This window comes from Ranitomeya imitator, chromosome 5 (genome assembly GCF_032444005.1).
Source record: "Ranitomeya imitator isolate aRanImi1 chromosome 5, aRanImi1.pri, whole genome shotgun sequence".
Taxonomy (NCBI): Eukaryota; Metazoa; Chordata; class Amphibia; order Anura; family Dendrobatidae; genus Ranitomeya; species Ranitomeya imitator.
The window spans coordinates 382,249,889-382,272,775 of NC_091286.1; the positions used below are offsets into that span (position 1 = coordinate 382,249,889).

General features: G+C 43.0%; 1 protein-coding gene across 1 annotated transcript in view; it reads left to right on the forward strand.

Annotated features, from left to right (window-relative positions):
* The window catches only part of BMP5 (bone morphogenetic protein 5), a 574,966-nt gene that overhangs the window by 543,456 nt on the left and 8,623 nt on the right, over positions 1-22,887 (forward strand). Inside the window, exon 6 of the mRNA XM_069726747.1 lies at positions 631-741. Coding sequence (XP_069582848.1) covers positions 631-741 — 111 coding nt within the window. The remainder of the gene's footprint in view (positions 1-630; positions 742-22,887) is intronic.

Sequence of the window (22,887 nt, forward strand, 5' to 3'; positions counted from 1 at the left end):
GTTGCAAGCGGCAGCCTCCGTTCCTAAGAATGCATTGAGCGTAGGACCTGCGATGACGCTCAATGCATTCTTAGGAACGGAGGCTGCCGCTTGCACCGCTGAGAGCCAAGGGCCATCGGAGGGTGAGTATATCCATATTTTTTATTTTTATTCTTTATTTTTTACATTAATATGGATCCCAGGGCCTGAAGTAGAGTCTCCTCTCCTCGAGACCCTGGGAACCATACACACCGCACACACCGTATAAGATGACTGGGCGTATAAGATGACCCTTGTCTTATACGGCGGGTATATCCCAAATTCCATATTTTATATGGAAAAGTTGGGATTCGTCTTATGCGGCCAGTCATCTTATACAGCAGAAAATACGGTACTTATTTTCCCCACTGTAGCTGTGTTTGATTACAAGCACTCCATGGGAGTGGTGACATCTCTCTACAAAGTGCTATATAATGAAGTAAAATAAATAAATATACTTATCAAACAAACATTTTACTCTATCAATTACAAATTATTTAATTGACAATGTAGCAGTGTGAACCAGTGATAGCAAGAACAATGCTATTATTTTTTCCAATATAAAAGTTATATATTTAACATAATATATTTGCTGCTTCTGTTTTGTCATAGGATTGGATTATAGCTCCAGAGGGTTATGCTGCATTTTATTGTGATGGGGAATGTTCGTTTCCACTTAATGCTCATATGAATGCCACAAATCATGCCATAGTGCAAACCTTGGTGAGTAAAACTAAAATGTCTATAAAAAATACAGCTTTAGGAACAATCAACAGTTTAAAAGCTTGTGGGCACTTCACATTATTGTACATAAAAGTTTTTTTAACTGTTGTTTTCTTTTCTCAACAAAAGTATCTATTTAACATTTAATAGGTCTCACTGTTTTTCTCTACCATTAAATATAATGCTCATAAGCTGTAAAAAGGTAATACATAGTAACATAGTAACATAGTTAGTAAGGCCGAAAAAAGACATTTGTCCATCCAGTTCAGCCTATATTCCATCATAATAAATCCCCAGATCTACGTCCTTCTACAGAACCTAATTGTATGATACAATATTGTTCTGCTCCAGGAAGACATCCAGGCCTCTCTTGAACCCCTCGACTGAGTTCGCCATCACCACCTCCTCAGGCAAGCAATTCCAGATTCTCACTGCCCTAACAGTAAAGAATCCTCTTCTATGTTGGTGGAAAAACCTTCTCTCCTCCAGACGCAAAGAATGCCCCCTTGTGCCCGTCACCTTCCTTGGTATAAACAGATCCTCAGCGAGATATTTGTATTGTCCCCTTATATACTTATACATGGTTATTAGATCGCCCCTCAGTCGTCTTTTTTCTAGACTAAATAATCCTAATTTCGCTAATCTATCTGGGTATTGTAGTTCTCCCATCCCCTTTATTAATTTTGTTGCCCTCCTTTGTACTCTCTCTAGTTCCATTATATCCTTCCTGAGCACCGGTCCCCAAAACTGGACACAGTACTCCATGTGCGGTCTAACTAGGGATTTGTACAGAGGCAGTATAATGCTCTCATCATGTGTATCCAGACCTCTTTTAATGCACCCCATGATCCTGTTTGCCTTGGCAGCTGCTGCCTGGCACTGGCTGCTCCAGGTAAGTTTATCATTAACTAGGATCCCCAAGTCCTTCTCCCTGTCAGATTTACCCAGTGGTTTCCCATTCAGTGTGTAATGGTGACATTGATTCCTTCTTCCCATGTGTATAACCTTACATTTATCATTGTTAAACCTCATCTGCCACCTTTCAGCCCAAGTTTCCAACTTATCCAGATCCATCTGTAGCAGAATACTATCTTCTCTTGTATTAACTGCTTTACATAGTTTTGTATCATCTGCAAATATTGATATTTTACTGTGTAAACCTTCTACCAGATCATTAATGAATATGTTGAAGAGAACAGGTCCCAATACCGACCCCTGCGGTACCCCACTGGTCACAGCGACCCAGTTAGAGACTATACCATTTATAACCACCCTCTGCTTTCTATCACTAAGCCAGTTACTAACCCATTTACACATAATTTCCCCCAGACCAAGCATTCTCATTTTGTGTACCAACCTCTTGTGCGGCACGGTATCAAACGCTTTGGAAAAATCGAGATATACCACGTCCAATGACTCACCGTGGTCCAGCCTATAGCTTACCTCTTCATAAAAACTGATTAGATTGGTTTGACAGGAGCGATTTCTCATAAACCCATGCTGATATGGAGTTAAACAGTTATTCTCATTGAGATAATCCAGAATAACATCCCTCAGAAACCCTTCAAATATTTTACCAACAATAGAGGTTAGACTTACTGGCCTATAATTTCCAGGTTCACTTTTAGAGCCCTTTTTGAATATTGGCACCACATTTGCTATGCGCCAATCCTGCGGAACAGACCCTGTCGCTATAGAGTCCCTAAAAATAAGAAATAATGGTTTATCTATTACATTACTTAGTTCTCTTAGTACTCGTGGGTGTATGCCATCCGGACCCGGAGATTTATCTATTTTAATCTTATTTAGCCGGTTTCGCACCTCTTCTTGGGTTAGATTGGTGACCCTTAATATAGGGTTTTCATTGTTTCTTGGGATTTCACCTAGCATTTCATTTTTCACCGTGAATACCATGGAGAAGAAGGTGTTTAATATGTTAGCTTTTTCCTCGTCATCTACAACCATTCTTTCCTCACTATTTTTTAAGGGGCCTATATTTTCAGTTTTTATTCTTTTACTATTGATATAGTTGAAGAACAGTTTGGGATTAGTTTTACTCTCCTTAGCAATGTGCTTCTCTGTTTCCTTTTTGGCAGCTTTAATTAGTTTTTTAGATAAAGTATTTTTCTCCCTATAGTTTTTTAGAGCTTCAATGGTGCCATCCTGCTTTAGTAGTGCAAATGCTTTCTTTTTACTGTTAATTGCCTGTCTTACTTCTTTGTTTAGCCACATTGGGTTTTTCCTATTTCTAGTCCTTTTATTCCCACAAGGTATAAACTGCTTACAGTGCCTGTTTAGGATGTTCTTAAACATTTCCCATTTATTATCTGTATTCTTATTTCTGAGGATATTGTCCCGGTCTACCAGATTAAGGGCATCTCTAAGCTGGTCAAACTTTGCCTTCCTAAAGTTCAGTGTTTTTGTGACTCCCTGACAAGTCCCCCTAGTGAAAGACAGGTGAAACTGCACAATATTGTGGTCGCTATTTCCTAGATGCCCGACTACCTGCAGATTTGTTATTCTGTCAGGTCTATTAGATAGTATTAGGTAGGGATGAGCGACCTTTACTTTTATAGGATCGGGTCGGGTTTCACGAAACCCGACTTTTTCAAAAGTCGGGTCAAGTGAAATCGGCCGATCCTATAAAAAAGTCGGGGTCGGGGTCGGCCGAAACTCGAAACCCAATGCAGTGCATTGGGTTTCCATGGCTCCCAGGGTCTGAAGGAGCGGAAACTCTCCTTTAGGCCCTGCGATCCATATTTTAGTGTAAAATAAAGAATTAAAATAAAAAATATCGCAATACTTACCCTCTGACGCGCCCTGGTACTAACCGGCAGTCTTCCTTCCTTAGAATCAGCCTTCCAGGACCTGGCGGTGACGTCGCGATGCCCGACCACCTGCAGATTTGTTATTCTGTCAGGTCTATTAGATAGTATTAGGTCTAAAAGTGCTGCTCCTCTGGTTGGATTCTGCACCAATTGTGAAAGATAATTTTTCTTGGTTATTAGCAGAAACCTGTTGCCTTTATGGGTTTCACAGGTTTCTGTTTCCCAGTTAATATCCGGGTAGTTAAAGTCCCCCATAACCAGGACCTCATTATGGGTTGCAGCTTCATCTATCTGCTTTAGAAGTAGACTTTCCATGGTTTCTGTTATATTTGGGGGTTTGTAACAGACCCCAATGAGAATTTTGTTACCATTTTTCCCTCCATGAATTTCGACCCATATGGACTCGACATCCTCATTTCCTTCGCTAATATCCTCCCTTAAAGTGGACTTTAGACAAGACTTTACATAGAGACAAACCCCTCCTCCTCTCCGATTTTTACGATCCTTTCTAAACAGACTGTAACCCTGTAAGTTAACTGCCCAGTCATAGCTTTCATCTAACCATGTCTCGGTTATTCCCACTATGTCAAAGTTACCTGTAGATATTTCTGCTTCTAGTTCTTCCATCTTGTTTGTCAGGCTTCTGGCGTTTGCGAGCATGCAGTTTAGAGGATTTTGTTTTGTTCCAATCTCCTCGCTGTGGATTGTTTTAGAAATGTTCTTACCTCCCTTCTGAGTATGTTTTCCTGGATCTTCTTTGTTCAAGTCTAATGTTTTTCTTCCCGTCCCCTCTTCTTCTAGTTTAACGCCCTCCTGATGAGTGTAGCGAGTCTTCTGGCGAATGTGTGTTTCCCAGGTTTGTTGAGGTGTAGTCCGTCTCTGGCGAGGAGTCCATCGTACAAGTAATTCACACCGTGGTCCAGGAATCCGAATCCTTGTTGTCTGCACCATCGTCTTAGCCAGTTGTTTGCATCAAGGATCCTGTTCCATCTCCTGGTGCCATGCCCGTCTACTGGAAGGATAGAAGAAAAAACTACCTGTGCATCCAGTTCCTTTACTTTCTTCCCCAACTCTTCAAAGTCTTTGCAGATTGTCGGTAGGTCCTTCCTTGCCGTGTCATTGGTGCCAACATGTATCAGAAGAAATGGGTGGACGTCCTTGGAGTTGAAGAGCTTTGGTATCCTATCGGTCACATCCTTGATCATCGCACCTGGAAGGCAGCATACTTCTCTTGCAGTTATGTCCGGTCTGCAGATGGCTGCTTCTGTGCCTCTCAGTAGTGAGTCTCCCACCACCACCACTAGTGTTGAGCGATACCGTCCGATACTTGAAAGTATCGGTATCGGATAGTATTGGCCGATACCCGAAAAATATCGGATATCGCCGATACCGATATCCGATACCAATACAAGTCAATGGGACATCAAGTATCGGAAGGTATTCTCATGGTTCCCAGGGTCTGAAGGAGAGGAAACTCTCCTTCAGGCCCTGGGATCCATAGGGATGTGTAAAATAAAGAATTAAAATAAAAAATATTGATATATTTACCTCTCCGGCGGCCCCTGAACTCAGCGCGGGTAACCGGCAGGCTTCTTTGTTCAAAATCAGCGCTTTTAGGACCTGAGAATCACGTCCCGGCTTCTGATTGGTCGCGGGCCGCCCATGTGACCGCCACGCGACCAATCACAAGCCGCGACATCACCGCAAGCTATTAACGCGCTCATTTTTAAAAATGAGCGCGTTAATGGCTTTCAAAGACGTAGCGGCTTGTGATTGGTCGCGTGGCCGCGACCAATCACAAGCCGCGACGTCACCGCAAGCTATTAACGCGCTCATTTTTAAAAATGAGCGCGTTAATGGCTTTCAAAGACGTAGCGGCTTGTGATTGGTCGCGGCCACGCGACCAATCACAAGCCGCTACGTCTTTGAAAGCCATTAACGCGCTCATTTTTAAAAATGAGCGCGTTAATAGCTTGCGGTGACGTCGCGGCTTGTGATTGGTCGCGGCCGCAACCAATCACAACCCGCTACATCTTTGAAAGCCATTAACGCGCTCATTTTTAAAAAATGAGCGCGCTAATAGCTTGCGGTGACGTCGCGGCTTGTGATTGGTCGCGTGGCGGTCACATGGGCGGCCCGCGACCAATCAGAAGCCGGGACGTGATTCTCAGGTCCTAAAAGCGCTGATTTTGAACAACGAAGCCTGCCGGTTACCCGCGGACTCACCAGGGGCCGCCGGAGAGGTAAATATATCAATATTTTTTATTTTAATTCTTTATTTTACACATCTCTATGTATCCGATACCGATACCCGATACCACAAAAGTATCGGATCTCGGTATCGGAATTCCGATACCGCAAGTATCGGCCGATACCCGATACTTGCGGTATCGGAATGCTCAACACTAACCACCACTCTTCGTTGCTTCTTGGCTGTACTTTTTGCTGTCACTTGTTGCTGTGTGCCTTTTTCTTTTTTGCTTGCTGGTATTGCTTCATCCTTAGGTGTGCCATCTTCATCCTCTACAATGATTTGATATCGGTTCTTCAGTTGTGTGGTTGGTGATTTCTCCATGGTCTTCTTGCTTCTTTTGGTCACATGCTTCCACTCATCTGCTTTTGGAGGTTCTCTGACACTTTTTTCACCTTGTGTGACCAGTAGAGATGCTTCTGTTCTGTCTAGAAAGTCTTCATTCTCTTTGATGAGTTTCAAAGTTGCTATTCTTTCTTCCAGACCCCGCACCTTTTCTTCTAAAAGGGCCACTAGTCTACACTTCTGACAGGTGAAATTTGATTCTTCTTCTGGTCGATCTGTGAACATGTAGTACATGCTGCAGCTCACCATGTAGGTTGTCACATCTGCCATGTTGCTCCTAGATCCTGCTGACTTGCTGTGTGTTTTCCTTCTTGTGTAATCTACTCAGCCAAGCTCTCTTGCAATAATGTCCTACAGTTATGTTTGTGTCCTACCGGCGCGCGGTTTGGTGATTCTTTCCAAGCAGCTGGTCCCGGCTGTACCCAAAGATCTTCTAGCTTAGGGAGACTCTTCGCTTTTCCCAGAAGGCACCTGGAATATGCAAATTAGCCTCCTCAAGCTTGAATCCCTGGTTTGGTGATTCTTTCCAAGCAGCTGGTCCCGGCTGTACCCAACGATCTTCTAGCTTTTTTAGAACAATTCCAAAAACTAGTTTCTTTAAATAAAGCAAGATTTTTTTTGATGGAGCATAAATATCATGTATTGTGAGTAGTGTTGAGCTTTCCGATACTGCAAATATCGGGTATCAGCTGATATTCGATGTATCGGAATTCCAATACCGAGTTCCAATACTTTTGCAATATCGGATACCGGAATCGGAAGTTCCCATAATGCAATGATGCACTATAATAGAGTGTGGGCGGTGCGTGGGCAGAGACTGCATGTCTGTGTGTGCGGGCACGGTCTGTGCGTGACAGTGGGGGGTCTGTGCAGGCCTGCTGGGGGTCTGTGCGGGCCTGCCGGTGGTCTGTGCAGGCCTGCCCGGGCTCTGTGCGGGCTGCCGGGGGTCTGTGCGGGCTGCCGGGGGTCTGTGGGGGCCTGATGGGGCACTGTGCGAGCTGCCGGGGGTCTATGTGGGCTGCCAGGGCTCTGTGCGGGCTGCCGGGGCTCTGTGCGGGCTGCTGGGGGTCTGAGAGGCCTGCCGGGGGTCTGTACGGGCCTGCCGAGGCTCTGTGCAGGCTGCTGGGGCTCTGTGCGGGCTGCCGGAGTCTGTGCGGGCTGCCGGGGGTCTTTGCGGGCTGCCGGGGCTATGTGCGGAACTTCCAGGGGTCTGTATGGGCCTGCCGGGGCTCTGTGCAGGCTGCCAGGCCTCTGCGCGGGCTGCCGGGGCGCTGTGCGGGCTGCCTGGGCGCTGTGCGGGCTGCCGGGGTGCTGTGTGGGGGCTGCCAGGGGTCTGTGCGTGTGCAGGCATCGTCCGACTACAAGTCCCATCGGACGATGCTTGCTACAGTGACAGTGATTGCCACATTAGCTAATGATGGGACAGTAGTAGTCCCATCATCTGGGTAATGTGTTGAATGTAAAAAAAAAAATACTACATACCGGCTTAATGTCACCTTACAAGCAAGCACCTTAATGGCAAGATGTGCCATTTCTGGGGTGGCTGCGGACTGGTATTTGTAGCCGGGGGGGCAATATCCATGGCCCCTCTCTAGGCTATGAATATCAGCCCACAGCTGTCTGCGTAGCCTTTCTGGCTATAAAATATAGGGGGACCCCATGTCATTTTTTTTGGGTCCCCTATTTTAATAGCCAGTAAAGGCTACGCAGACAGTTGAGGGCTGATATTCATGGCAGGCTACAAATATTGGCACCGGCCGTCGGCTTTCCCCCTCTGGCGCAGAGAATTGCGTGGGAGCCCACACCATTTTTTTTTAAAATTAAACGCTCATTAAACATTGGCCTTTCTATTATATATCTATCTACCGTATAGATATATTTATTCATAGATAGATATATCTATAGATACATAAATGTATCTACCCATATATCTGGCTGTTTCACATATCAGGTTTTTGCCATCAGGCACAATCCGGCAAGTTTTAAAAGTTGTGAAAAAATCAGATCCGGTTTTTTCCACCCGATCTGTTCTTTTCCGCCGGATCCATTTTTTTCAAAACTCGCCGGATTGTGCCTAATGGCAAAAACCTGATGTGTGAAAGCAGCCAGATATATGGATAGATACATAGAATACATAGATGTATCTATCCATATATCTGGCTGCTTTCACACATCAGGTTTTTGCCGTCAGGCACAATCCGGCGAGATGTGAAAAAAACGGATCCGTTTTTTTCCGCCAGATCTGTTCTTTTCCGCCGGATCCGTTCTTTTCTGCCGGATCCATTCTTTTCCACCGGATCTGTTTTTCTCCGCCGCACCCGTTCTTTTCGGCCGGATCCATTTTTGTCCAGCGGATCCGTTGTTTTCCGCCGGGTCCGTTCTATTCCGCCAGATCCGTTTTTTCCGCTGCATCCGTTCTTTTCCGCTGGATCCATTCTTTTCCGCCGGATCCGTTCTTTTCCACCCGGATACGTATTTTTCCGCCGGATCCATTTTTTTAAAAACTCGCCGGTTTGTGCTTGACGGCAAAAACATGATGTGTGAAAGCAGCCAGATATATGGAGAGATACATCTAACACATAGATGTATCTCTCCATATATCTGGCTGATTTCACATATAAGGTTTTTGCCGTCAGGCACAATCCGGTGAGTTGTGAAAAAAACTGATCCGTTTTTTTCCGCCAGATCCGTTCTTTTCCGCCGGATCCGTTCTTTTCCGCCGGATTCGTTCTTTTCAGCGAGATCAGTTCTCTTCCACCGGATCCGCTTTCTTCCGCTGGGTCCATTTTTTTCCACCGGACCAGTTCTTTTCCACCGGATCCGTTTTTTCCTGCCGGATCCGTTTTTTTCGCCAGATCTGTTCTTTTCCGCCGGATCCATTTTTTCTGCTGGATTCGTTCTTTTCTGCCAGATCCGTTTTTTTCTGCCGGATCCGTTTTTTTTTTCGCCAGATCTGTTTTTTTTTTTCACCAGATCCATTTTTTTCAAAACTCGCCGGATTGTGCCTGACGTCAAAAACCTGATGTATGAAAGCAGCCAGATATATGGATAGATGCATCTATGCATCTATAGATATTTCTATCTATAAATATATCTATAGATAGATATATCCATAGATATATAATAGAAAGGCCCAGGCTTTTAAGGTTACTTTCACACTTACGCTTTTAGCAATCTGTCGCAATAAGTCATTTTGGGAAAAAAACGGATCCTGTAAATGTGCTCGCAGGATGCGTTTTTTACCCGTAGACTTGTATTAGCGACGGATCGCGATGGATGGCCACACAACGCGTCTGTCGTGCAACGTATCCGTCATGTTTTGGTGGACCGTCAGCATGAAAATGCGTTCAAGTGAACACTTTTTTGTCCATCGCATTCGCCATTTTCTACCGCACATGCGCGGCCGAAACTCTGCCCCCTCCTCCCCGGTCTTCAGAATGGGCAGTGGATGCGTTGAAAAACTGCATCCGCTGCCCTTGTAGGGTTACAAATTTCACAACGTGCGTCGGTACGTCAGCCTGACGCATAGCGACGGACCCGTACCGACGCAAGTGTGAAAGAGGCCTTAATGAGCGTTAATTTAAGGAAAAAAACAGCGTGGGCTCCCGCGCAATTTTCTGCACCAGAGGGGTAAAGCTGATATCCGGGGGCCAATATTTGTAGCCTGCTATGAATATCAGCCCGCAGCTGTCTGCGTAGCTTTTACTGGCTATTAAAATAGGGGGACCCACCCAAAAAATGAAGGGGGTTCCCCCTTTATTTTATAGCCAGAAAGACTATGCAGACAGCTGTGGGCTAATATTCATAGCCTAGAGAGGGGCCATGGATATTGCCTCCCCCCCCCCCCAGCTACAAATACCAGTCCGCAGCCACCCCAGAAATGGCGCATCTGTAAGATGCGCCAATTCTGGCACTTAGCCCCTCTCTTCCCACTCCCGTGTAGCGGTGGGATATGGGGTAATAAGGGGTTAATGTCACTTTGGTATTGTAAGGTGATATTAAGCCAGATTAATAACGGAGAGGCGTCAATAAGACGCCTATCCATTATTAGTTCAATAGTAATAAAGGGTTAATAAAACACACACATTAGAAAAAAAGTATTTTAATATTCTTCATTTAACCATACTTACCATACTTCAGCACCTGCAAAAAGCGTAAAATAATAAACCGTATACTACCTGTCCGCCGTAGTCCAATTATGAGTGTCCCACGATGATCTCCCCTATAGAACAGTGACATTGGGTGATGTCACTGCTCTATGGGGCCCTCAGTGACACACTGATAGGAAACAATGGCTCCTGCAGTGCATCACTGAGGTTACTATAGTTCAATGTCTCACTTTATGGCAATTGCTGCGTGGGAAAATTTCTCACACAGCAATGCCAAAAATGAGACTAGGGGCTATTTTTTTACAGCGGCGGAGGAATACAGTGCGGAAGAATACCTTCCTCCCATCATTGTGTTCCTGGGGCCCCTGGAGAGCGGTACCATCAGCTGATGCTGCCGTTCTCCACGGGAGATCGTCGTGGGACACTCGTGGATTTCTGTGGATCAGGGAGTATATTGGTTGTTTGTTATTTTAATATTTTTTACAGATGACACTGGCTTCGGGGATCAAAATGACAAGTAATGGTGAGTATGTACTCACATACAGTATGTTTAATGTACAGTATGTCTGTATGTATGTATGTATTGTATGTAATGTATGAATGTACTGTATGTAGTATGTATGTAGTATGTATGCTTTATTTTTTCATTCAACACATTAGCCTGATGATGGGACTACTACTGTCCCATCATTGGCTAATGTGTCAATCACTGTCACTGTAGCAGGCATCGTCCGATTGGACTTGTTGTCCCATCAGACAATGCCTGCACACATGCACAGACCCCTGGCAGCCCGCACAGAGCCCTGGCAGCCCACACAGAACCCAGGCAGGCCGCACAGAGCCCAGGCAGCCCCCACAGAGCCCTGGCAGGCCCGTACAGACGCCTGGCAGCCCGCACAGAGCCTCAGCAGCCCGCACAGAGCCCTGGCACACCGCACAGAGCCCCGGCAGCCTGCACAGAGCCCTGGCAGGCCCACACTGACCCCGCCCGCACACACTGACACGCAATATGTCTGCCCACGCACTGCCCACACTCTTCCCCCCTCCGGAACAAGATGTAGAAGGACAGAAAGGGATTATTTACATTCCAATATTTGTGTCCCATTGACTTGCATTGGTATCGGGTATCTGTATCGGCGATATCCGATATTTTTTGGATATCGGCCGATCCAATCCGATACTGATACTTCTGGATATCGGAAGGTATCGCTCAACACTGAGGCCGGCGTCACACACAGCGTAAAACAATACGGTCCGTATATTACGGCCGTAATACGCTGAAAAGTCCCGAAAAAAGTGGTCCGTAGCTCCTCCGTAGGCAGGGTGTGTCAGCGTTTTTTGCGCATGGCATCCTCCGTATGTAATCCGTATGGCATCCGTACTGCGTGGTTTTCTCGCAGGCTAGCAAAACCAACATACCGCTATAGAAGTGATCCATGTGTCCCAAAAAGAAAAGAAAATATATATATACTGTCTATATATATATATATATATATATATATATATATATATATATATATATATATATATACATATATATATATATATATGTGTCAGTAGACACATATATTAGAGAGAAAAGCCGGTAATTCAGTGCGGTGTACAGTAAAATCACACTGACAGCTTACAGTAGAATAGGTAGAATAAATGTGTACACATAGAATAGGTATATATATATATATATGTCAGTGAGACACATATATGTATATATATTAATATTTATTCCAGCGCTAGACAGCTTGAAAGCCGGTAATTCAATTACCGGCTTTTTCCTTCTCCTTCCTAAAACCCGACATGATTTGAGACATGGTTTACATACAGTAAACCATGTCTTCTCTCCATTTTTTTTGCAGATTCCACACTACTAATGTCAGTAGTGTGTATCTGCAAAATTTGGCCGTTCTAGCTCTTAAAATAAAGGGTTAAATGGCGGAAAAAATTGGCGTGGGCTCCCGCGCAATTTTCTCCGCCAGAGTAGTAAAGCCAGTGACTGAGGGCAGATATTAATAGCCTGGAGAGGGTCCACGGTTATTGGCCCCCCCCTGGCTAAAAACACCTGCCCCCAGCCACCCCAGAAAAGGCACATCTGGAAGATGCGCCTATTCTGGCACTTGGCCACTCTCTTCCCATTCCCGTGTAGCGGTGGGATATGGGGTAATGAAGGGTTAATGCCACCTTGCTATTGTAAGGTGACATTAAGCCTAATTAATAATGGAGAGGCGTCAATTATGACACCTATCCATTATTAATCCAATTGTAGTGAAGGGTTAAATAAAACACAAACACATTATTTAAAATTATTTTAATGAAATAAAAACAATGGTTGTTGCAGTATTTTATTCAACGCCCAATCCAGTCACTGAAGACCCTCGTTCTGTGAGTAAAAAAACATAATAAACCAACAATATACTTACCCTCCGCAGATCTGTAACGTCCAACGATGTAAATCCTTCTGAAGGGGTTAAAACATTTTGCAGCAAGGAGCTGTGCTAATGCAGGCTGCTCCTCGCTGCAAAACCCCAGGGAATGAGGCTAAAAATAGATCAATGATCTATATTTAGCTTCATTTGCGGTGAGGCGCCCTCTGCTGGCTGTTCATAGATCGTGGGAAATTACCTAGAAAGCCAGGGAGCTTTCTAGGTAATTTCCCACGATCTATGAACAGCCAGCAGAGGGCGCCTCACCGCAAATGAAGCTAAATATAGCTCATTGATCTATCTTTAGCCTCATTCCCTGGGGTTTTGCAGCGAGGAGCAGCCTGCATTAGCACAGCTCCTTGCTGCAAAATGTTTTAACCCCTTCAGAAGGATTTACATCGTTGGACGTTACAGATCTGCGGAGGGTAAGTATATTGTTGGTTTATTATGTTTTTTTACTCACAGAACGAGGGTCTTCAGTGACTGGATTGGACGTTGAATAAAATACTGCAACAACCATTGTTTTTATTTCATTAAAATAATTTTAAATAATGTGTTTGTGTTTTATTTAACCCTTCACTACAATTGGATTAATAATGGATAGGTGTCATAATTGACGCCTCTCCATTATTAATTAGGCTTAATGTCACCTTACAATAGCAAGGTGGCATTAACCCTTCATTACCCCATATCCCACCGCTACACGGGAATGGGAAGAGAGTGGCCAAGTGCCAGAATAGGCGCATCTTCCAGATGTGCCTTTTCTGGGGTAGCTGGGGGCAGATATTTGTAGCCAGGGGGGGGCCAATAACCGTGGACCCTCTCCAGGCTATTAATATCTGCCCTCAGTCACTGGCTTTACTACTCTGGCGGAGAAAATTGCGCGGGAGCCCACGCCAATTTTTTCCGCCATTTAACCCTTTATTTTAAGAGCTAGAACGGCCAAATTTTGCAGATACACACTACTGACATTAGTAGTGTGGAATCTGCAAAAAAAATGGAGAGAAGACATGGTTTACTGTATGTAAACCATGTCTCAAATCATGTCGGGTTTTAGGAAGGAGAAAGAAAAAGCCGGTAATTGAATTACCGGCTTTCAAGCTGTATAGCGCTGGAATAAATATTAATATATATACATATATGTGTCTCACTGACATATATATATATATACCTATTCTATGTGTACACATTTATTCTACCTATTGGACTGTAAGCTGTCAGTGTGATTTTACTGTACACCGCACTGAATTGCCGGCTTTTCTCTCTAACAGCGCTACGTATTTCTCGCAAGTCACACTGCTTGTCCGTGTGTAATCCGTATTTTTCACGCTTCCATAGACTTTCATTGGCGTATTTCTTGCGCAGTACGGTGACAAACGCAGCATGCTGCGATTTTGTACGGCCGTAGAAAGCCGTATAATACTGATCAGTAAAATACGGCAAATAGGAGCAGGGGCATAGAGAATAATTGTGCCGTATTTTTTGCGAGTTTTACGGACGTAGATTCTGCGCTCTTACGTCCGTAAAACTCGCAAGTGTGACGCCGGCCTAATTGTGAGCTCATTTTCAAAAATTTTGTTCAGTATAGTGGTAAACATAATTTATTTGTATGCAATGTGATAATATACTGTACACATAAGATATCTTATAGGAATCTATTGTCAAGCTGTGAACATCACTTTTCAGACCAGGAGTGTTTTTTTTTATGTATTGTACTCCACTCATTGAGCAGCAGCACAATTTCAAAATTCCTCCTGTTGCTCAAGCCTCACTAAAAATAGGGTGCAGTCAAGATTTATTTGATCCCATAGTTGACAAGGATAGATTCGTTAATGATCTGGCATATTGATTGAAAAGAATTGAAAATCCCTATTTGTAAAATTGATTGAAATGCAATTAAAGTAAAGAAAATCTGATCTTTCTAGGTAATTTCAACTAGATTTTTCTTTGTTGAAGCTAAAGTACAGTATATGAAAACAAAAATTTGCAAAAAATGTAATGATAAATATAATTAAATATAGTTTTAAATTTGCTTTAAGAATCTTTATTGCATTAGGCAATTTTTATAATAGCATTTCTGCTTAATATTATATTTATTTAGTAAATCGCTTTTACAAGTATTAGTGTGCAATTAAGGGTGTGAGGAACTTCAAGTCCCCTCTGTTTGTCATGCAGCACTGGCCAGCAGCATATCGGCTACTTTTCTGTGCACTTTGCATTTTCTTATTGGTAAAAATGTCAATAATGTATTTAATGAAGAACTCCTACCAATATTTTATCCCCTACTCCTTTATCAATATGTATATGATATAGTTTAGGTTTATCAAAATACTGTCTTCCCTGGATTTCCATTATTCTCGTCTGGGTCATGTTTGCACTCTTCATTTTCAACCTTTACTTACAAAGAGACTGTTACTTCCATCATTGTAAGCTTATGAAGACCCAAAAGAAAATTCCCTAGCCTCACATTGTGAAAGTGACTTACGGTCCTTACCTAACCTTTGTTTAATCCAACTCAGCTGATTTGAAGTCATGCTGCACAGATGTTGTGTCAGTGTTCACCTGGCAGCTCTAAAATGGCTACCATGGACAAGCTAAGCGCACACCACTCCACTTACCAGATCAAAGGAGTTGCATTGGCCTTCACCATTTAAGTCCTGCACAGGGATCTGGACTTAAACAAGGGTTTATAGGCTGGGGCCATGAAATAAGCTGCTGTTTGGGTGGTGCAGGCTGGCAGGAGAGGTCAGCTATCTGTCTCAGAACCCAGAGGGCAGGAAAGGTACAAAATCAGAATCTGTAAGAATAGTCAAAAACACAGGCTGAGGTCAAAGCAAGGAACAATGACAAACAACGAGCTAAACAGACAGAACTGAATCTGAGAAGCACAAAGCTATTCTAAAAGCTCCCAGCAGTAAACTGGAAGCTTAAGTAGGGTGTGGTTCTCTCCAGTTGGCTGGAGCATGTTGCTGATAACTCTAGCTGTGCAGCACACCACCCATACTGTCAGATTGGATGGCACTGCAGGTTCCATTCATCCTAACCTGGACAGAACCTGCGCTATCCAGAATTTCTGGTTCCAGTGTCTATTTTATCACTAGTGCTGCCTGCAGAATAAATATGGTGGCACCTGGCAACAGGGGAACGTAGCACAGGAACAGGTCCTGTTGGAAATATAACACATGATCCAAAAGAAGAGTGAAGCAATATGGGAAACAAGGAAAGAAAGTAATATACATAAACCCAGGCTCATATTGTAGAGTGTCCAGAAACCATGTCCTGAGCACTACCAAATCCTGCTCCAAACGGCAATATCTAATACAGGAGAAAAAAAAGAGCTTACAGATATCAAGTATAAAAACTACAAAATTTTATTAAGATACTAACAAACACATACTAACAAATACACACATAGAAATAAAATAAGGACACTAAGAACCATCCCTATCCCCCATCTAATCCAAGGAGTAATGTGATGTACACAAACGGTAGAGGAAAAGACCGTGTGCCTATATGGACAATGGGTCAATGTAAGCCATAAACCTCACAGAAGTACATATGAGGTACAGGATAGCAGCACAAGTAGCGCTGAATAGTACTATCCTAAAAGCGATCCAAAGTCCAGGGCATACTAACAAGAGATCTACCAGACTGCCAGTAATATAACTGCCACTGGCGTAAAGAAAGCAGTACAGATAATCTCCAGTGGTCCCTCTTACCCCGGTATAGAGATGGATAACGTTAGGCGAGACCCCGACGCACGTTTCGCTCCAGCGATCTGTTAGCTTTCTCAAGGGGAAGTGTCCGTACTCCACCACAACAAGCCTTATATCCACTGTTTCCGGTCACATGAGGAGCACGTGACCCGGAAATCAGCAGGGACTGCCAATACACGGCGCATGCGTCAATAAACCCCGGCGCCGCAACCACCCCGCCCGGCCAGCCTCCAAAGCCGAGTGAATGGGAGCACGGAGTAACCATGACACCCAGTCACCGGCCGAGGACGCCAAGCGGTCGGACCAAGGAGGGGCGGAGCCAGGAGGGATTAACCCCTTTTGTAAATATCTATCTAGAAAAGCATGATTCCACCAGATCTTAGTCCTTTTTCTCAGTAAGTCTTTGAATCTTAATACCGTGTCCTGTAGCCCAATGTTACTCCCCTCTGAGCCCAACTCATTAGTGTCCTTAAAAACTTCATTTAACTGCGTGAGCCATGCACCGTCGCGGGCCCGAAAATCCATCTTAGTAATGCTGGGACCTGCTGTGAAAAGCACAGAAGCACATATCAATATACATAAACCCAGGCTCATATTGTAGAGTGTCCAGAAACCATGTCCTGAGCACTACAAAATCCTGCTCCAAACGGCAATATCTAATACAGGAGAAAAAAAGGAGCTTACAGATATCAAGTATAAAAACTACAAAATTTTATTAAGATACTAACAAACACATACTAACAAATACACACATAGAAATAAAATAAGGACACTAAGAACCATCCCTATCCCCCATCTAATCCAAGGAGTAATGTGATGTACACAAACGGTAGAGGAAAAGACCGTGTGCCTATATGGACAATGGGTCAATGTAAGCCATAAACCTCACAGAAGTACATATGAGGTACAGGATAGCAGCACAAGTAGCGCTGAATAGTACTATCCTAAAAGCGATCCAAAGTCCAGGGCATACTAACAAGAGATCTACCAGACTGCCAGTAATATAACTGCCACTGGCGTAAAGAAAGCAGTACAGATAATCTCCAGTGGTCCCTCTTACCCCGGTATAGAGATGGATAACGTTAGGCGAGACCCCCGACGCACGTTTCGCTCCAGCGATCTGTTAGCTTTCTCAAGGGGAAGTGTCCGTACTCCACCACAACAAGCCTTATATCCACTGTTTCCGGTCACATGAGGAGCACGTGACCCGGAAATGTCTGCTTCACCTTTTTTATGTTCTTTTTAAATATTGTGTGTAACTTGTGCCTTTTTCCTGTTTATTATAGTCTTCTATATGATGCCTTTCGTATCCTCTGAATACTTCAACCACACACCGGCATGCAGAAGCTTCTCCTACAGATCTATTATGTGTTCTCTATATTATTGGATACTGTGTTTATGTATATTGTCATGTGATAGCAGTTTTGGGTCTTTATACTGTCATTGTATTTGTATCGGTACTGGTATTATATGTTATGCCTTCTGCGGTGGTGGGGTCTGGGTCTGCAGTGCGCGTGCGGACTTTCCCTCCTGGCTCCGCCCCTCCTTGGTCCGGCCGCTTGGCGTCCTCGGCCGGTGACTGGGTGTCATGGTTACTCCGTGCTCCCATTCACTCGGCTTTGGAGGCTGGCCGGGCGGGGTGGTTGCGGCGCCGGGGGTTATTGACGCATGCGCCGTGTATTGGCAGTCCCTGCTGATTTCCGGGTCACGTGCTCCTCATGTGACCGGAAACAGTGGATATAAGGCTTGATGTGGTGGAGTACGGACACTTCCCCTTGAGAAAGCTAACAGATCGCTGGAGCGAAACGTGCGTCGGGGGTCTCGCCTAACGTTATCCATCTCTATACCGGGGTAAGAGGGACCACTGGAGATTATCTGTACTGCTTTCTTTACGCCAGTGGCAGTTATATTACTGGCAGTCTGGTAGATCTCTTGTTAGTATGCCCTGGACTTTGGATCGCTTTTAGGATAGTACTATTCAGCGCTACTTGTGCTGCTATCCTGTACCTCATATGTACTTCTGTGAGGTTTATGGCTTACATTGACCCATTGTCCATATAGGCACACGGTCTTTTCCTCTACCGTTTGTGTACATCACATTACTCCTTGGATTAGATGGGGGATAGGGATGGTTCTTAGTGTCCTTATTTTATTTCTATGTGTGTATTTGTTAGTATGTGTTTGTTAGTATCTTAATAAAATTTTGTAGTTTTTATACTTGATATCTGTAAGCTCCTTTTTTTCTCCTGTATTAGGGAAAGAAAGTAAGTAGAAAGTATTTTAGTGCACCTACACTATATCACATGCATATTTAAAAATATATTGCTACTGAAAGATGATTGGAAAAGCAAAAGAGTTCTGTGCCAAATGGTTAAGAAATTGCTCGAAATAAAAAAAAATCAACTCATACTGCAAAATCTTTGATATAGTAGTTAAAATACTGGCTTCTCGAGACGAGAAAACAATCTCTAGCATCACAGCTGCGAAATAGACATGAACCATTAAACTCATCAATAATCACTGTTGATGCGATTAAACAAAATGCAATCAGTATATCAGGGGTGTTGATAGGGTCTTAAAAGATCTTCATCCCAAGACCTAAGCAATGTCTCTCATCTCCCACCACTATACTTAAAATAATGTTACATACATAAATAATTATTTATCTATTTATCTATCTTTCTATAAATAATTTTATGTGTGTATATAGATACACACACATATATATATATCTCTCTCTCTCTCTATATATATATATATATAGATATATCTCTCTCTCTATCTATCTATCTATCTATCTATCTATCTATATAAAAAAAGGGAACAGCACAATGTCAACTTATCTTCAGGTGCAGGGCCCCAGGATAACAGTCCATGTATCCAAGTAATTCAATATATGGCAAAAACGAGGCAGCACTCCATATAATCAGTATTAAACCTTGCAGGATTTAATCAACCCACTGTTCAGGGCGACGTTTCGGCTCAGACTGAGCCTTTCTCAAGCAATGGGTGGTACAAAACAGTGCATATTTATAGTACTTCCACTAATGATTACAGCCAATGAGAATTTCAACAAATTAAAATTCATATCGTACAGTGCTTAAATTACTTTTCATTGTCATATACCAATGTAAGGTGCTACAGTGCCAAGTGCTAGGTGCTCTTATGTGCTTATATTATAAACAAATATACCCCTGTCAAGATCGCTCAATATTTGTCATTCATAGATGTTGTTAACACTTACTTTCTACTGTGGGGGCTCATGTACCGCATGGAGGACGCCATTCACCATACTTAGCGTCCATTAATTCTAACTGCGCATGTCCAGGAGAACACAAAGACCCGAATAGGGGATTGCCGATTGTTTTTACCTTGCGCTTGCGCACTAGCGCCATTAGACGCCATATTATGAGTGGCATATTCTTCTGTAATGCCGTGCGCTTGCGCCTTAGCGCCACTCAGACGCCATATTGAAAGTGGCATGGACTAAAGCGCTTCCAATTCTTATGTATTACACTAGTCGATCACAGACCACCCACTCCACAGTTAGCTATATATTCTTATATACCGCTTAGTATGGCATGATGTTGTGGCTTATACTTAAAGGCAGTCCAATAACTAGACTTTAGGTGGGTTTTTAGCATACCCTGACAACACGGACGGCACCTTATTCAGGCTGTCTCCGGGCGCCACATAGTGTCCAGATGCCCCATTTAACCCTTACAGGTCAGCTGTTGCAATTAGGACAACTACCAGGTAGCAAACCCTAACCTTTGTATTTCCATTATCACAGCCAACAACCACCATTTATATAAGATTATAATACCTTGTAGGAAATAATTTTTCATAAGATGTTATTACTTTTCACCAATTATTTTATTATTGTTCTCAGGACAATTGCACAGTAGATGCAGAATTATATTTAATATTTGAATTTTTTTTTTAGCAAAAACAAAACATTTACCGAAAAAAACTAATAAAAATAATAAGTTTTCGGTCCTCCTGCGTTCATGTTCCCCCACAGATTTATTATGGATCTACAGAGGGGATGACAAAAAATATTAAAAACAAATACAATTCGAAACAACAGAAGGGTGAACATACCCCTTCCTAACCAAGTCCTCCAAATATGCTACCTAAACAAAGAACTATATACCATAGATAACCATAAACTTTACATAACTGTATGAATTTTAAAGTCCACATTAAGGCCATTTGGTTTCAGAGTGTTCAGTTCATAGATCCATTTTAGTTCTTTCTTCTTAAGGATCAATTCCCTATCCCCCCCTCTCCTCTGTACCGGGACTGCATCAATAATTTTGCATTTCAAATCCTTTTCAGTATGGTTAAATTCTAGAAAGTGTTTCGGGACTGGGAGATCCGTTCTCTTTTTACGTATGCTATATCTATGCTGATTCATTCTGACCTTAAATTCACAGGTGGTCTCACCTATATACCAAAGTTTACACGGGCACATCAGGAGATATATAACAAATGCTGAACTGCACGTCAAATACTCATTAATCCTGTACACTTTCCCTGTCGGGGGGTGTAAAAATGTAGGGCCTTTTACCATATGGGTGCAATTCACGCAATTCAAGCATGGATAGCATCCTTTCTTGCTAACACCAGTTAATGTCGGCTGGGAATTTTGTCTCATTGTCCCTATGTCTAAGGCCTGTTTTATGACATCATCATAAAACCCGCGGATAAAGGGGGTGCTGTCGTCGTCATGGACAGGGCCATGTACATAAACGAAATCAATAGACAATTGCGGGACGAGGAGGTATATGGTATTATGGAAGGAGATCCCAAATTTCGTATAGAGAAGGAAATCAGGACATGCCTTAAACAGGCCTTAGATTGTAAAACTATTGACCAGGATTTATTTGACTACCTGTTAGTGGAGGATCCCACAACCCCGGTGCTGTATATTACCCCCAAAATACACAAGAGCTTAATAAACCCCCCGGGACGCCCTATAATTTCTGGGGTCAATTCAATCTTTAGCAAGTTGGGAATATTCTTGGACAGATTATTTAACCTGATAGTAAAGAAGAGCAAATCGTATATAAGGGATACAACAAATTTTATCAGTAAGTTAGAGGAAATACATCTTACGGAGGAAATTATATTAGCGTCATTTGACGTAGTTTCCCTATATACTTCCATTGATCATGACAATGGCCTGCGGGCGGTGGATAAAAAATTGAATGTAATGCAATATACTGAAGAAGGTAGGATTTTCCTACTAAGGATATTGGATATAATATTAAAACGTAATTATTTTCTTTTTGGGGATAGATTTTATGCACAAAAACGGGGAACAGCCATGGGGGCCAATATGGCCCCCGCGTATGCAAACCTGGTGATGGAAGCCCTGGAGGAGGACCTCATCTATGTGTCCCACCACTTCCGGCAAGTGCTGGTGTGGTGGAGATACATAGATGATGTCTTACTCCTGTGGATGGGTACACAGAAAGCATTGGAAGATTTCCATGATTTCCTCAATACAATTGACGATACCATCAAATTCACGTTGGTATCATCTAAATCAGAAATTCAATTTCTGGACGTACTGGTCATGCAAAAAGAAGGAGAGCTTAACACCACACTCTATGTCAAAAAAACGGATAGGAACAATCTGCTAACATATGATAGCCAGCATCCACGTAACATGATAAGATCAATCACGCTTAGCCAATTATTGAGAGTAAGACGTATTGTGAAAAAAGAGGATGAGGTTGACGAGGTGCTTGATAGGCTAATAAATAAGTTTTTGGGAAGAGGGTACCCAAAAAATCTATTGGAATTAACTAGAGAGAAAGTCCTTAATCAAAAAGGGAAGAATTAATCAATAAGCCATCGAATGCAAGGAATAGGAAATGACTTGACCGAATTCCATTAGTTATGACCTATGTTGAAGAAAGTAGTGAAGTAGTTAAAATTATAAAAAAACATTGGGGGATGTTGGGGAGATGTCTCCCTGACATCAAAGAGTTTGAGAAGCCACCTATATGTTCGTATAAAAAGAGCGGAAATATTGGTAACTACTTAGTTAAATCAGACATAGGGACAATGAGACAAAATTCCCAGCCGACATTAACTGGTGTTAGCAAGAAAGGATGCTATCCATGCTTGAATTGCGTGAATTGCACCCATATGGTAAAAGGCCCTACATTTTTACACCCCCGGACAGGGAAAGTGTACAAGATTAATGAGTATTTGACGTGCAGTTCAGCATTTGTTATATATCTCCTGTTGTGCCCGTGTAAACTTTGGTATATAGGTGAGACCACCTGTGAATTTAAGGTCAGAATGAATCAGCATAGATATAGCATACGTAAAAAGAGAACGGATCTCCCAGTCCCGAAACACTTTCTAGAATTTAACCATACTGAAAAGGATTTGAAATGCAAAATTATTGATTCAGTCCCGGTACAGAGGAGAGGGGGGGATAGGGAATTGATCCTTAAGAAG